General features: G+C 42.4%; 1 protein-coding gene across 1 annotated transcript in view; it reads left to right on the forward strand.

The window, feature by feature from the left end:
* Positions 1-13,129, forward strand: part of LOC126162531 (probable tRNA (guanine(26)-N(2))-dimethyltransferase) — an 82,638-nt gene that overhangs the window by 10,323 nt on the left and 59,186 nt on the right. Inside the window, exons 3-4 of the mRNA XM_049919103.1 lie at positions 5,095-5,282; positions 5,595-5,823. Coding sequence (XP_049775060.1) covers positions 5,095-5,282; positions 5,595-5,823 — 417 coding nt within the window. The remainder of the gene's footprint in view (positions 1-5,094; positions 5,283-5,594; positions 5,824-13,129) is intronic.

Genomic DNA, 13,129 nt, shown 5'->3' on the forward strand with positions numbered 1-13,129 from the left:
AACTCTCTACAACCTCTGGTTCTTTCAGTTTATCCAGGTCCCATCTCCTTAAATTCCCACCTTTTTGCAGTTTCTTCAGTTTCAATCTGCAGTTCATAACCAATAGATTGTGGTCAGAATCTACATCTGCCTCAGGAAATGTCTTACAATTTAAAACCTGGTTCCTAAATCTCTGTCTTACCATTATATAATCTATCTGAAACCTGTCAGTATCTCCAGGCTTCTTCCATGTATACAGCCTCCTTTCATGATTCTTGAACCAAGTGTTAGCTATGATCAAGTTATGCTCTGTGCAAAATTCTACAACGCGGCTTCCACTTTCATTCCTTCCCCCCAATCCATATTCACCTACTATGTTTCCTTCTCTCCCTTTTCCTACTGACGAATTCCAGTCACCCATGACTATTAAATTTTCATCTCCCTTCACTACCTGAATAATTTCTTTTATCTCGTCATACATTTCATCTATTTCTTCATCATCTGCAGAGCTAGTTGGCATATAAACTTGTACTACTGTAGTAGGCATGGGCTTTGTGTCTATCTTGGCAACAATAATGCGTTCACTATGCTGTTTGTAGTAGCTTACCCGCACTCCTATTTTTTTATTCATTATTAAACCTACTCCTGCATTACCCCTATTTGATTTTGTATTTATAACCCTGTAATCACCTGACCAAAAGTCTTGTTCCTCCTGCCACCGGACTTCACTAATTCCCACTATATCTAACTTTAACCTATCCATCTCCCTTTTTAAATTTTCTAACCTACCTGCCCGATTAAGGGATCTGACATTCCACGCTCCGATCCGTAGAACGCCAGTTTTCTTTCTCCTGATAACGACGTCCTCCTGAGTAGTCCCCGCCCGGAGATCCGAATGGGGGACTATTTTACCTCCGGAATATTTTACCCAAGAGGACGCCATCATCATTTAATCATACAGTAGAGCTGCATGTCCTCGGGAAAAATTACGGCTGTAGTTTCCCCTTGCTTTCAGCCGTTCGCAGTACCAGCACAGCAAGGCCGTTTTGGTTAATGTTACAAGGCCAGATCAGTCAATCATCCAGACTGTTGCCCCTGCAAGGTATGTTGTAAAAAAAAAAAAGATCATAATTTATTTAACACCCTTGTACCTTGTCGTGCCAGAAAACCTGAGAGATCACACTTTGTAATAGTGCTTGATTGTAGGCTACGGCCATTCATAGTCTTCCTACCAGTCTGCTTTGATGGCTTGGGCTTCCATTATCATGTATAATATGTACTTTAGCATTATTCATCATTTCTCCATTCAGATAAGCTCTGATTAACTTCTACAACATCACAATAAAATTTTCATATTAATTCACAGTATATAAAAATATCACAATCCACAAAATTTAAAAAGTAATATTTTCCTAATTATTCAGCCTTGCATCATCTGAATGTTAAGTTGTGTGATACCTTTTTTGCATGATGCATTATTTTCTTCTTGGCTTGTCACATGTTGTTGTTGTTGTTGTGGTCTTCAGTCCAGAGACTGGTTTGATGCAGCTCTCCATGCTACTCTATCCTGTGCAAGCTTCTTCATCTCCCAGTACCTACTGCAACCTACATCCTTCTGAATCTGCTTAGTGTATTCATCTCTTGGTCTCCCTCTACGATTTCTACCCTCCACGCTGCCCTCCAATACTAAATTGGTGATCCCTTGATGCCTCAGAACATGTCCTACCAACCGATCCCTTCTTCTGGTCAAGTTGTGCCACAAACTTCTCTTCTCCCCAATCCTATTCAATACCGCCTCATTAGTTATGTGATCTACCCATCTAATCTTCAGCATTCTTCTGTAGCACCACATTTCAAAAGCTTCTATTCTCTTCTTGTCCAAACTATTTACCGTCCATGTTTCACTTCCATACATGGCTACACTCCATACATATACTTTCAGAAATGACTTCCTGACACTTAAATCTATACTCGATGTTAACAAATTTCTCTTCTTCAGAAACGCTTTCCTTGCCATTGCCAGTCTACATTTTATATCCTCTCTACTTCGACCATCATCAGTTATTTTTCTCCCCAAATAGCAAAACTCCTTTACTACTTTAAGTGTCTCATTTCCTAATCTAATACCCTCAACATCACCCGACCTAATTCAACTACATTCCATTATCCTCGTTTTGCTTTTGTTGATGTTCATCATATATCCTCCCTTCAAGACACTGTCCATTCCATTCAACTGCTCTTCCAAGTCCTTTGCTGTCTCTGACAGAATTACAATGTCATTGGCGAACCTCAAAGTTTTTGAAACTTCCTGGCAGATTAAAACTGTGTGCCCGACCGAGACTCGAACTCGGGACCTTTGCCTTTCGCGGGCAAGTGCTCTACCAACTGAGCTACCGAAGCACGACTCACGCCCGGTACTCACAGCTTTACTTCTGCCAGTACCTCGTCTCCTCAAAGTTTTTATTTCTTCTCCATGGATTTTAATACCTACTCCGAATTTTTCTTTTGTTTCCTTGACTGCTTGCTCAATATACAGATTGAATAACATCGGATAGAGGGTACAACCCTGTCTCACTTCCTTCCCAACCACTGCTTCCCTTTCATGTCCCTCGACTCTTATAATTGCCATCTGCTTTCTGTACAAATTGTAAATAGCCTTTCGCTCCCTATATTTTACCCCTGCCACCTTTAGAATTTGAAAGAGAGTATTCCAGTCAATATTGTCAAAAGCTTTCTCTAAGTCTACAAATGCTAGAAACGTAGGTTTGCCTTTCCTTAATCTTTCTTCCAAGATAAGTCGTAAGGTCAGTATTGCCTCACGTGTTCCAGTATTTCTACGGAATCAAAACTGATCTTCCCCGAGGTCGGCTTCTACTAGTTTTTCCATTCATCTGTAAAGAATTCGTGTTAGTATTTTACAGCTGTGGCTTATTAAACTGATTGTTTGGTAATTTTCACATCTGTCAACACCTGCTTTCTTTGGGATTGGAATTATTATATTCTTCTTGAAGTCTGAGGGTATTTCGCCTGTCTCATACATCTTGCTCACCAGATGGTAGCGTTTTGTCAGGACTGGCTCTCCCAAGGCCGTCAGTAGTTCCAATGGAATGTTGTCTACTCCGGGGGCCTTGTTTCGACTCAGGTCTTTCAGTGCTCTGTCAAACTCTTCACGCAGTATCGTATCTCCCATTTCATCTTCATCTACATCCTTTTCCATTTCCATAATATTGTCCTCAAGTACATCGCCCTTGTATAGACCCTCTATATACTCCTTCCACCTTTCTGCTTTCCCTTCTTTGCTTAGAACTGGGTTTCCATCAAAGCTCTTGATATTCATGCAAGTCGTTCTCCTTTCTCCAAAGGTCTCTTTAATTTTCCTGTATGCAGTATCTATCTTACCCCTAGTGAGATAAGCCTCTACATCCTTACATTTGTCCTCTAGTCATCCCTTATGCTCTCCCTGAAACTCTGTACAACCTCTGGTTCTTTCAGTTTATCCAGGTCCCATCTCCTTAAATTCCCACCTTTTTGCAGTTTCTTCAGTTTTAATCTACAGGTCATAACCAATAGATTGTGGCCAGAGTCCACATCTGCCCCTGGAAATGTCATACAATTTAAAACCTGGTTCCTAAATCTCTGTCTTACCATTATATAATCTGTCTGATACCTTTTAATATCTCCAGGGTTCTTCCATGTACGCAACCTTCTATCATGATTCTTAAACCAAGTGTTAGCTATGATTAAGTTGTGCTCTGTGCAAAATTCTACCAGGTGGCTTCCTCTTTCATTTCTTAGCCCCAATCCATATTCACGTACTACGTTTCCTTCTCTCCCTTTTCCTACACTCGAATTCCAGTCACCCATGACTATTAAATTTTCGTCTCCCTTCAGTATCTGAATAATTTTTCTTTTATTTCATCATACATTTCTTCAATTTCTTCATCATCTGCAGAGCTAGTTGGCATATAAACTTGTACTACTGTAGTAGGTGTGGGCTTCGTGTCTATCTTGGCCACAATAATGCGTTCACTATGCTGTTTGTAGTAGCTTACCCGCATTCCTACTTTCCTATTCATTATTAAAGCTACTCCTGCATTACCCCTATTTGACTTTGTGTTTATAACCCTGTAGTCATCTGACCAGAAGTCTTGTTCCTCCTGCCACCGAACTTCACTAATTCCCACTATATCTAACTTAAACCTATCCATTTCCCTTTTTAAATTTTCTAACCTACCTGCCCGATTAAGGGATCTGCCATTCCTGTCACATATGTCACTTTAAAGACGTATCGCAACTCTTTGAATGACGTGGGTGGGTCTAGAGGGTCAAGTAATTTAAATGAAAGTACTACAGATATGACACATCGTACTATAGATAAGCAAAACACTAGATGAGTATGTATTCATGATGAACAAAATATAGAGAACATAGTGAAGGCATGCAATATTAGAGAGTTCTGGAACATTTGTAAAAGGGAAGGAGGTCTGTGGGAGTAGTCATTGATCAAAGTGGGATCATCAGAAAACTGCTTCATTTATGGTTCTGTGTCACCTTTTCCATTAGAAAGATTCTGAAGTTGAATGACAAAGTGAAATTTCCAATTTTCTTTGAGTGTAAAGGAACTTAGGATCTTGACTGATGCAGTTTGTTTGGTATTAGATATGGAACTGAGATAGTAGAGACAACTAAGGTACATCTGGGTGAAGATCATCTGAGAAAGTTTCCTGATGCTGTGTTTTTGCTGGCTTTAAAGATTCTAAACATTCATATTTGAGGGAAGCAGGACATGTGGCTAAGCAAGTCGAAAAGATTCACCAGATTGAGTTAGCAGCACAAGCATGGGTGGTATCTGGAAAACAGGAGTCAGACAGGGATATTTGCAATGTTGATGTATCCAAGGAGAAAGTTAGTTGATGTTTTAAGACAGTTGCTGCAGTCTTTGTATAGCTTGACAGATAATAGCATCCATCTGTATATGGGATTCAGACACTGAGAACATAAAAAACAATGAGCAAATTACATTTTGTGTTTGCATTATTTTATAGATATATTTGAATGATACATAGGTTTATAATCTTATGATGCAAGAGTTAATAACTGTTTTACTGGTTTCAGAATGGTATAAGAGTCTTGGAAGCACTTTCTGCAACTGGTCTGCGAAGCATTCGCTATGCTAAAGAAGTTCCAGGGGTAAAAGAGGTCGTGGCCAATGATATTAGTGAGAAAGCTGTCAAAAGCATTCGGACAAATGTAGCTCATAATGGAGTAGAGGAACTGGTGACTACAACACAGTCTGATGCAGGGTAAGGATAATTTTCTTTTCTATTTTTCTTCCTTACTCCTCTGAGGACTATATTACAAGAGTGATGGGTAGTCCTGTGAATTAAAATTTGCTATTCATTTTGCTGCAGTTATTTTCTGAACTTCAACAAAGCATAATTTGTTTACTGTCATTTTATGTATTTGTTGTTTTTCTTTTATTATAATATATAGTAAATATAATATTAGTACTTAATACATCATTTATTTCAGTGCAAGTTTTTTTGACACTTTGCAATAATTATTATTAAGAGTTAGGGCCAACAGTAATATTTTCAGTCTTCCTCTTTTTTCAGCATGCTGATGTACCAACACAAGCATCCAAAAGACAGATTTGATGCTATTGACCTTGATCCATATGGGTGCCCCTCTCAGTTCTTAGATTCAGCTGTACAGTCAGTAGCTGATGGTGGCCTTCTGCTTGTCACTAGCACTGACATGGCTGTTCTTGCCGGAAACACACCAGAGACTTGTTATGTGAAATATGGTGCTGTATCTCTCAGGATACGAGCATGTCATGAAATGGTTAGTGTCAATAGCACATAAAAATGTTGCATGTATTTTTATCTTGTGTATCAGTTTCATCGTGTTTCTTATTTAGTAATGTTTCTGTGTGTATTTTTAAAGAACTCTGTTTCTTTTTCAGTATCACTTTTTAATTTTTTTTAGTGATTCATGTTAAATTGTTGTGAGAGTAAACTCTGAAGTTCAGGTAGCCGTGTCACAATACTTACTTGTTCAGTCTCATTGTTAATACCAGGATACTCCTGACAATAACTTGTACTGCAATGCATTCAAATTGAGAATAGTGGAGACTGTACTGCAATGCATTCAACTTGAGAATAATGGAGACTTGCTTATTTCCTGGCCTGTACTGGTTGTTGTTTCTGATGTTTAGTGTCTCATGCATTTTGTTTTAGAGGGACTGTTGATTATCCTTTAATGTATATGGTATGCAGGGAGCTATTTAACACAAGGACTCATACACATTATAAATATGCTAATATTTCTGAGCTTTTCGATGATGCACACAACTGTCAGAAGGTCTGATATTGTACAACAACTGGCTTTTTAACAATGAGAGATTCTGTACTTTACATCACTGGCTCAAGGAATTATTGTGGTGGTATCTGGTTTGCTGCCAATCAAAGCATCTTAACCTGTATGCATACCTTGTTTGTTTTTTACTTTTGTAAAGGCCTTCATGCCTTCCTAAGTGGAAGTCATTTGGACCACTGTAGGAACAGATTTATTATAATGACTGATCTTACCTATGAAGAGTTGCAGTTCTTGTAAGTTTTTTGGGGCTAGTAGGTAGTGTACTGCTTTTACGCACTCAAATGTGTGCTTAAGTAATCCTTTGTTCTGGAAGTCGATACTTAGTATGTAGTGTAGGTACTGATGCTCCAGTTGAAGAACCAACTTGCACTATAGCTGCTAATGTCAAGTTTTTTGAATAGCAGTCTTAAAGGACACAAATGGTGCCTGTATCCTCAAACTAGTTGGCACATTGAGAATACCACGAGTTAATTTCTCCAGATACCTTTGTATTGTTACCACAAACATCAAACTTTAAATCTGTACATGTCAGATACTATATTTCCGTCTAATATTATCAATTATATATATATATAGACACACACACAAAAGTGCTGGCAGGTCGATAGACACACAAACATACACACATACATTTTAGATATATTTTTCCCACGTGGAATGTTTCCCTCTCTCTCTCTCTCTCTCTCTCTCTCTCTCTCTCTATATATATATATATATATATATATATATATATATATATATATATATATATATATATATATATATATTAGAGGGAAACATTCCACGTGGGAAAAATATATTTAAAAAGAAAGATGATGAGACTTACCAAACAAAAGCGCTGGCAGGTCGATAGACACACAAACAAACACAAACATACACACAAAATCTAGCTTTCGCAACCAACGGTTGCCTCGTCAGGAAAGAGGGAAGGAGAAGGAAAGACAAAAGGATATGGGTTTTAAGGGAGAGGGTAAGGAGTCATTCCAATCCCGGGAGCGGAAAGACTTACCTTAGGGGGAAAAAAGGACAGGTATACACTCGCACACACACACATATCCATCCACACATACAAGACACAAGCAGACATTTGTAAAGGCAAAGAGTATATGTATATATATATATAAAGATGATGAGACTTACCAAACAAAAGCGCTGGCAGGTCGATAGACACACAAACACACACAAACATACACACAAAATTCTAGCTTTCGCAACCAACGGTTGCCTCGTCAGGAAAGAGGGAAGGAGAAGGAAAGACAAAAGGATATGGGTTTTAAGGGAGAGGGTAAGGAGTCATTCCAATCCCGGGAGCGGAAAGACTTACCTTAGGGGGGAAAAAGGACAGGTATACACTCGCACACACACACACATATCCATCCGCATATACACAGACACAAGCAGACATTTGTAAAGGCAAAGAGTTTGGGCAGAGATGTCAGTCGAGGCGGAAGTATAGAGGCAAAGATGATGTTGAAAGACAGGTGAGGTATGAGCGGCGGCAAATTGAAATTAGAAATTAGCGGAGGTTGAGGCCTGGCGGATAGCGAGAAGAGAGGATATGCTGAAGGGCAAGTTCCCATCTCTGGAGTTCTGACAGGTTGGTGTTAGTGGGAAGTAGCCAGATAACCCGGACGGTGTAACACTGTGCCAAGATGTGCTGGCCGTGCACCAAGGCATGTTTAGCCACAGGGTGATCCTCATTACCAACAAACACTGTCTGCCTGTGTCCATTCATGCGAATGGACAGTTTGTTGCTGGTCATTCCCACATAGAACGCTTCACAGTGTAGGCAGGTCAGTTGGTAAATCACGTGGGTGCTTTCACACGTGGCTCTGCCTTTGATCGTGTACACCTTCCGGGTTACAGGACTGGAATAGGTGGTGGTGGGAGGGTGCATGGGACAGGTTTTACACCGGGGGCGGTTACAGTGGTAGGAGCCAGAGGGTAGGGAAGGTGGTTTGGGTATTTCATAGGGATGAGCTAGAGGTTACGAAGGTTAGGTGGATGGTGGAAAGACACTCTTGGTGGAGTGGGGAGGATTTCATGAAGGATGGATCTCATTTCAGGGCAGGATTTGAGGAAGTCGTATCCCTGCTGGAGAGCCACATTCAGAATCTGATCCAGTCCCGGAAAGTATCCTGTCACAAGTGGGGCAGTTTTGGGGTTCTTCTGTGGAAGGTTCCGGGTTTGAGGAGATGAGGAAGTGGCTCTGGTTATTTGCTTTTGTACCAGGTCGGGAGGGTAGTTACGGGATGCAAAAGCGGTTTTCAGGTTGTTGGTGTAATGGTTCAAGGATTCCGGACTGGAGCAGATTCGTTTGCCACGAAGACCTAGGCTGTAGGGAAGGGACCGTTTGATGTGGAATGGGTGGCAGCTGTCATAATGGAGGTACTGTTGCTTGTTGGTGGGTTTGATGTGGACGGATGTGTGAAGCTGGCCATTGGACAGGTGGAGGTCAACGTCAAGGAAAGTGGCATGGTATTTAGAGTAGGACCAGGTGAATCTGATGGAACCAAAGGAGTTGAGGTTGGAGAGGAAATTCCGGAGTTCTTCTTCACTGTGAGTCCAGATCATGAAAATGTCATCAATAAATCTGTACCAAACTTTGGGTTGGCAGGCCTGGGTAACCAAGAAGGCTTCCTCTAAGCGACCCATGAATAGGTTGGCGTACGAGGGGGCCATCCTGGTACCCATGGCTGTTCCCTTTAATTGTTGGTATGTCTGGTTTTCAAAAGTGAAGAAGTTGTGGGTCAGGATGAAGCTGGCTAAGGTAATGAGGAAAGAGGTTTTAGGTAGGGCGGCAGGTGATCGGCGTGAAAGGAAGTGCTCCATCGCAGCGAGGCCCTGGACATGCGGAATATTTGTGTATAAGGAAGTGGCATCAATGGTTACAAGGATGGTTTCCGGGGGTAACAGACTGGGTAGGGATTCCAGGCGTTCGAGAAAGTGGTTGGTGTCTTTGATGAAGGATGGGAGACTGCATGTAATGGGTTGAAGGTGTTGATCTACGTAGGCAGAGATGCGTTCTGTGGGGGCTTGGTAACCAGCTACAATGGGACGGCCGGGATGATTGGGTTTGTGAATTTTGGGAAGAAGGTAGAAGGTAGGGGTGCGGGGTGTTGGTGGGGTCAGGAGGTTGATGGAGTCAGGTGAAAGGTTTTGTAGGGGGCCTAAGGTTCTGAGGATTCCTTGAAGCTCCGCCTGGACATCAGGAATGGGATTACCTTGGCAAACTCTGTAAGTAGTGTTGTCTGAAAGCTGACGCAGTCCCTCAGCCACATACTCCCGACGATCAAGTACCACAGTCGTGGAACCCTTGTCCGCCGGAAGAATGACGATGGATTGGTCAGCCTTCAGATCACGGATGGCCTGGGCTTCAGCAGTGGTGATGTTGGGAGTAGGTTTAAGGTTTTTTAAGAAGGATTGAGAGGCAAGGCTGGAAGTCAGAAATTCCTGGAAGGTTAGGAGAGGGTGATTTTGAGGAAGAGGAGGTGGGTCCCGCTGTGACGAAGGACGGAACTGTTCCAGGCATGGTTCAATTTGGATAGTGTCTTGGGGAGTTGGATCTTAGGAGTAGGATTAGGATCATTTTTCCTCGTGGCAAAGTGATATTTCCAGCAGAGAGTACGGGTGTAGGACAGTAAATCTTTGACGAGGGCTGTTTGGTTAAATCTGGGAGTGGGGCTGAAGGTGAGGCCTTTGGATAGGACAGAGGTTTCGGATTGGGAGAGAGGTTTGGAGGAAAGGTTAACTACTGAATTGGGGTGTTGTGGTTCCAGATTGTGTTGATTAGAATTTTGAGGTTTTGGAGGGAGTGGAGCTGGAAGTGGGAGATTGAGTAGATGGGAGAGACTGGGTTTGTGTGCAATGAGAGGAGGTTGAGGTTTGCTGGAAAGGTTGTGAAGGGTGAGTGAGTTGCCTTTCCGGAGGTGGGAAACCAGGAGATTGGATAGTTTTTTAAGGTGGAGGGTGGCATGCTGTTCTAATTTGCGGTTGGCCTGTAGGAGGATGCTCTGAACAACCGGTGTGGATGTGGGAGAGGAAAGATTGAGGACTTTTATTAAGGATAGGAGTTGATGGGTGTGTTGATTGGCTGAGTGGATGTGTAGGTGAAGGATTAGGTGGGTGAGGGCAATGGATTGTTCGGTTTGGAACTGGTATAGGGACTGATGGAAAGACGGGTTGCAGCCAGAGATGGGAACTTTAAGTGTGAGGCCTTTGGGGGTGATGCCAAATGTCAGACAAGCCTGAGAAAATAAAATATCGGAGTGTAATCTGGCTAGGGCAAAGGCATGTTTGCGGAGGAAATGTAAATAAAACTTAATGGGGTCGTTGTGGAGGTGTTGTGAGGGTGACATGGTACTGGAAGGTGGAAAGTGGAACACGAGGCTGAAATGAAAATGAAAATAAATATAAAAATATATGGGGAGAGATAAAGGTAAAACTAGAAAGCAAATGGAGGTCTGGTGTGAAAAAAGCGAAAAAGGGTTGGTTAGAGCTGGGCTATGTTGATCCTGTGGTGAACTTGTGTAGGTAGATAATGATGTGCATCCCTATGAAATCCCCAAACCACCTTCCCTACCTTCTGGCTCCTACCCCTGTAACCGCCCCCGGTGTAAAACCTGTCCCATGCACCCTCCCACCACCACCTATTCCAGTCGTGTAACACGGAAGGTGTACACGATCAAAGGCAGAGCCACGTGTGAAAGCACCCACGTGATTTACCAACTGACCTGCCTACACTGTGAAGCGTTCTATGTGGGAATGACCAGCAACAAACTGTCCATTCGCATGAATGGACACAGGCAGACAGTGTTTGTTGGTAATGAGGATCACCCTGTGGCTAAACATGCCTTGGTGCACGGCCAGCACATCTTGGCACAGTGTTACACCGTCCGGGTTATCTGGATACTTCCCACTAACACCAACCTGTCAGAACTCCGGAGATGGGAACTTGCCCTTCAGCATATCCTCTCTTCTCGCTATCCGCCAGGCCTCAACCTCCGCTAATTTCTAATTTCAATTTGCCGCCGCTCATACCTCACCTGTCTTTCAACATCATCTTTGCCTCTATACTTCCGCCTCGACTGACATCTCTGCCCAAACTCTTTGCCTTTACAAATGTCTGCTTGTGTCTGTGTATATGCGGATGGATATGTGTGTGTGTGTGCGAGTGTATACCTGTCCTTTTTTCCCCCTAAGGTAAGTCTTTCCGCTCCCGGGATTGGAATGACTCCTTACCCTCTCCCTTAAAACCCATATCCTTTTGTCTTTCCTTCTCCTTCCCTCTTTCCTGACGAGGCAACCGTTGGTTGCGAAAGCTAGAATTTTGTGTGTATGTTTGTGTGTGTTTGTGTGTCTATCGACCTGCCAGCGCTTTTGTTTGGTAAGTCTCATCATCTTTCTTTTTAAATATATTTTTCCCACTGGAATGTTTCCCTCTATTATATATATATATATATACTTAAAAACAAAGATGATGTGACTTACCAAATGAAAGTGCTGGCAGGTCGACAGACACACAAACGAACACAAACATACACACAAAATTCAAGCTTTCGCAACAAACTGTTGCCTCATCAGGAAAGAGGGAAGGAGAGGGAAAGACGAAAGGATGTGGGTTTTAAGGGAGAGGGTAAGGAGTCATTCCAGTCCCGGGAGCGGAAAGACTTACCTTAGGGGGAAAAAAGGACGGGTATACACTCGCACACACAGACATATCAATCCACACATATACAGACACAAGCAGACATATTTAAAGACAAAGAGTTTGGGCAGAGATGTCAGTCGAGGCAGAAGTGCAGAGGCAAAGATGTTGTTGAATGACAGGTGAGGTATGAGTGGCGGCAACTTGAAATTAGCGGAGATTGAGGCCTGGTGGATAACGGGAAGAGAGGATATATTGAAGAGCAAGTTCCCATCTCCGGAGTTCGGATAGGTTGGTGTTAGTAGGAAGTATCCAGATAACCCGGACGGTGTAACACTGCGCCAAGATGTGCTGGTCGTGCACCAAGGCATGTTTAGCCACAGGGTGATCCTCATTACCAACAAACACTGTCTGCCTGTGTCCATTCATGCGAATGGACAGTTTGTTGCTGGTCATTCCCACATAGAATGCATCACAGTGTAGGCAGGTCAGTTGGTAGATTACGTGGGTGCTTTCACACGTGGCTCTGCCTTTGATCGTGTACACCTTCCGGGTTACAGGACTGGAGTAGGTGGTGGTGGGAGGGTGCATGGGACAGGTTTTACACCGGGGGCGGTTACAAGGGTAGGAGCCAGAGGGTAGGGAAGGTGGTTTGGGGATTTCATAGGGATGAACTAAGAGGTTACGCAACAGTTTGTTGCGAATGCTTGAATTTTGTGTGTATGTTTGTGTTCGTTTGTGTGTCTGTCGATCTGCCAGCACTTTCATTTGGTAAGTCACATCATCTTTGTTTTTAAGTATATTTTTCCTTCGTGGAATGTTTCCTTCTATTATAACCATATATATATATATATATATATAGTTATAATAGAAGGAAACATTCCACGAAGGAAAAATATATTTAAAAACAAAGATGATGTGACTTACCAAATGAAAGTGCTGGCAGGTCGACAGACACACAAACAAACACAAACATACACACAAAATCCAAGCTTTCGCAACCAACGGTTGCCTCGTCAGGAAAGAGGGAAGGAGAAGGAAAGACAAAAGGATATGGGTTTTAAGGGAGAGGGTAAGGAGTCATTCCAATCCCGGGAGCGGAAAGACTTACCTTAGGGGGAAAAA

This window comes from Schistocerca cancellata, chromosome 2 (assembly GCF_023864275.1).
Source record: "Schistocerca cancellata isolate TAMUIC-IGC-003103 chromosome 2, iqSchCanc2.1, whole genome shotgun sequence".
NCBI classification, from domain to species: domain Eukaryota; kingdom Metazoa; phylum Arthropoda; class Insecta; order Orthoptera; family Acrididae; genus Schistocerca; species Schistocerca cancellata.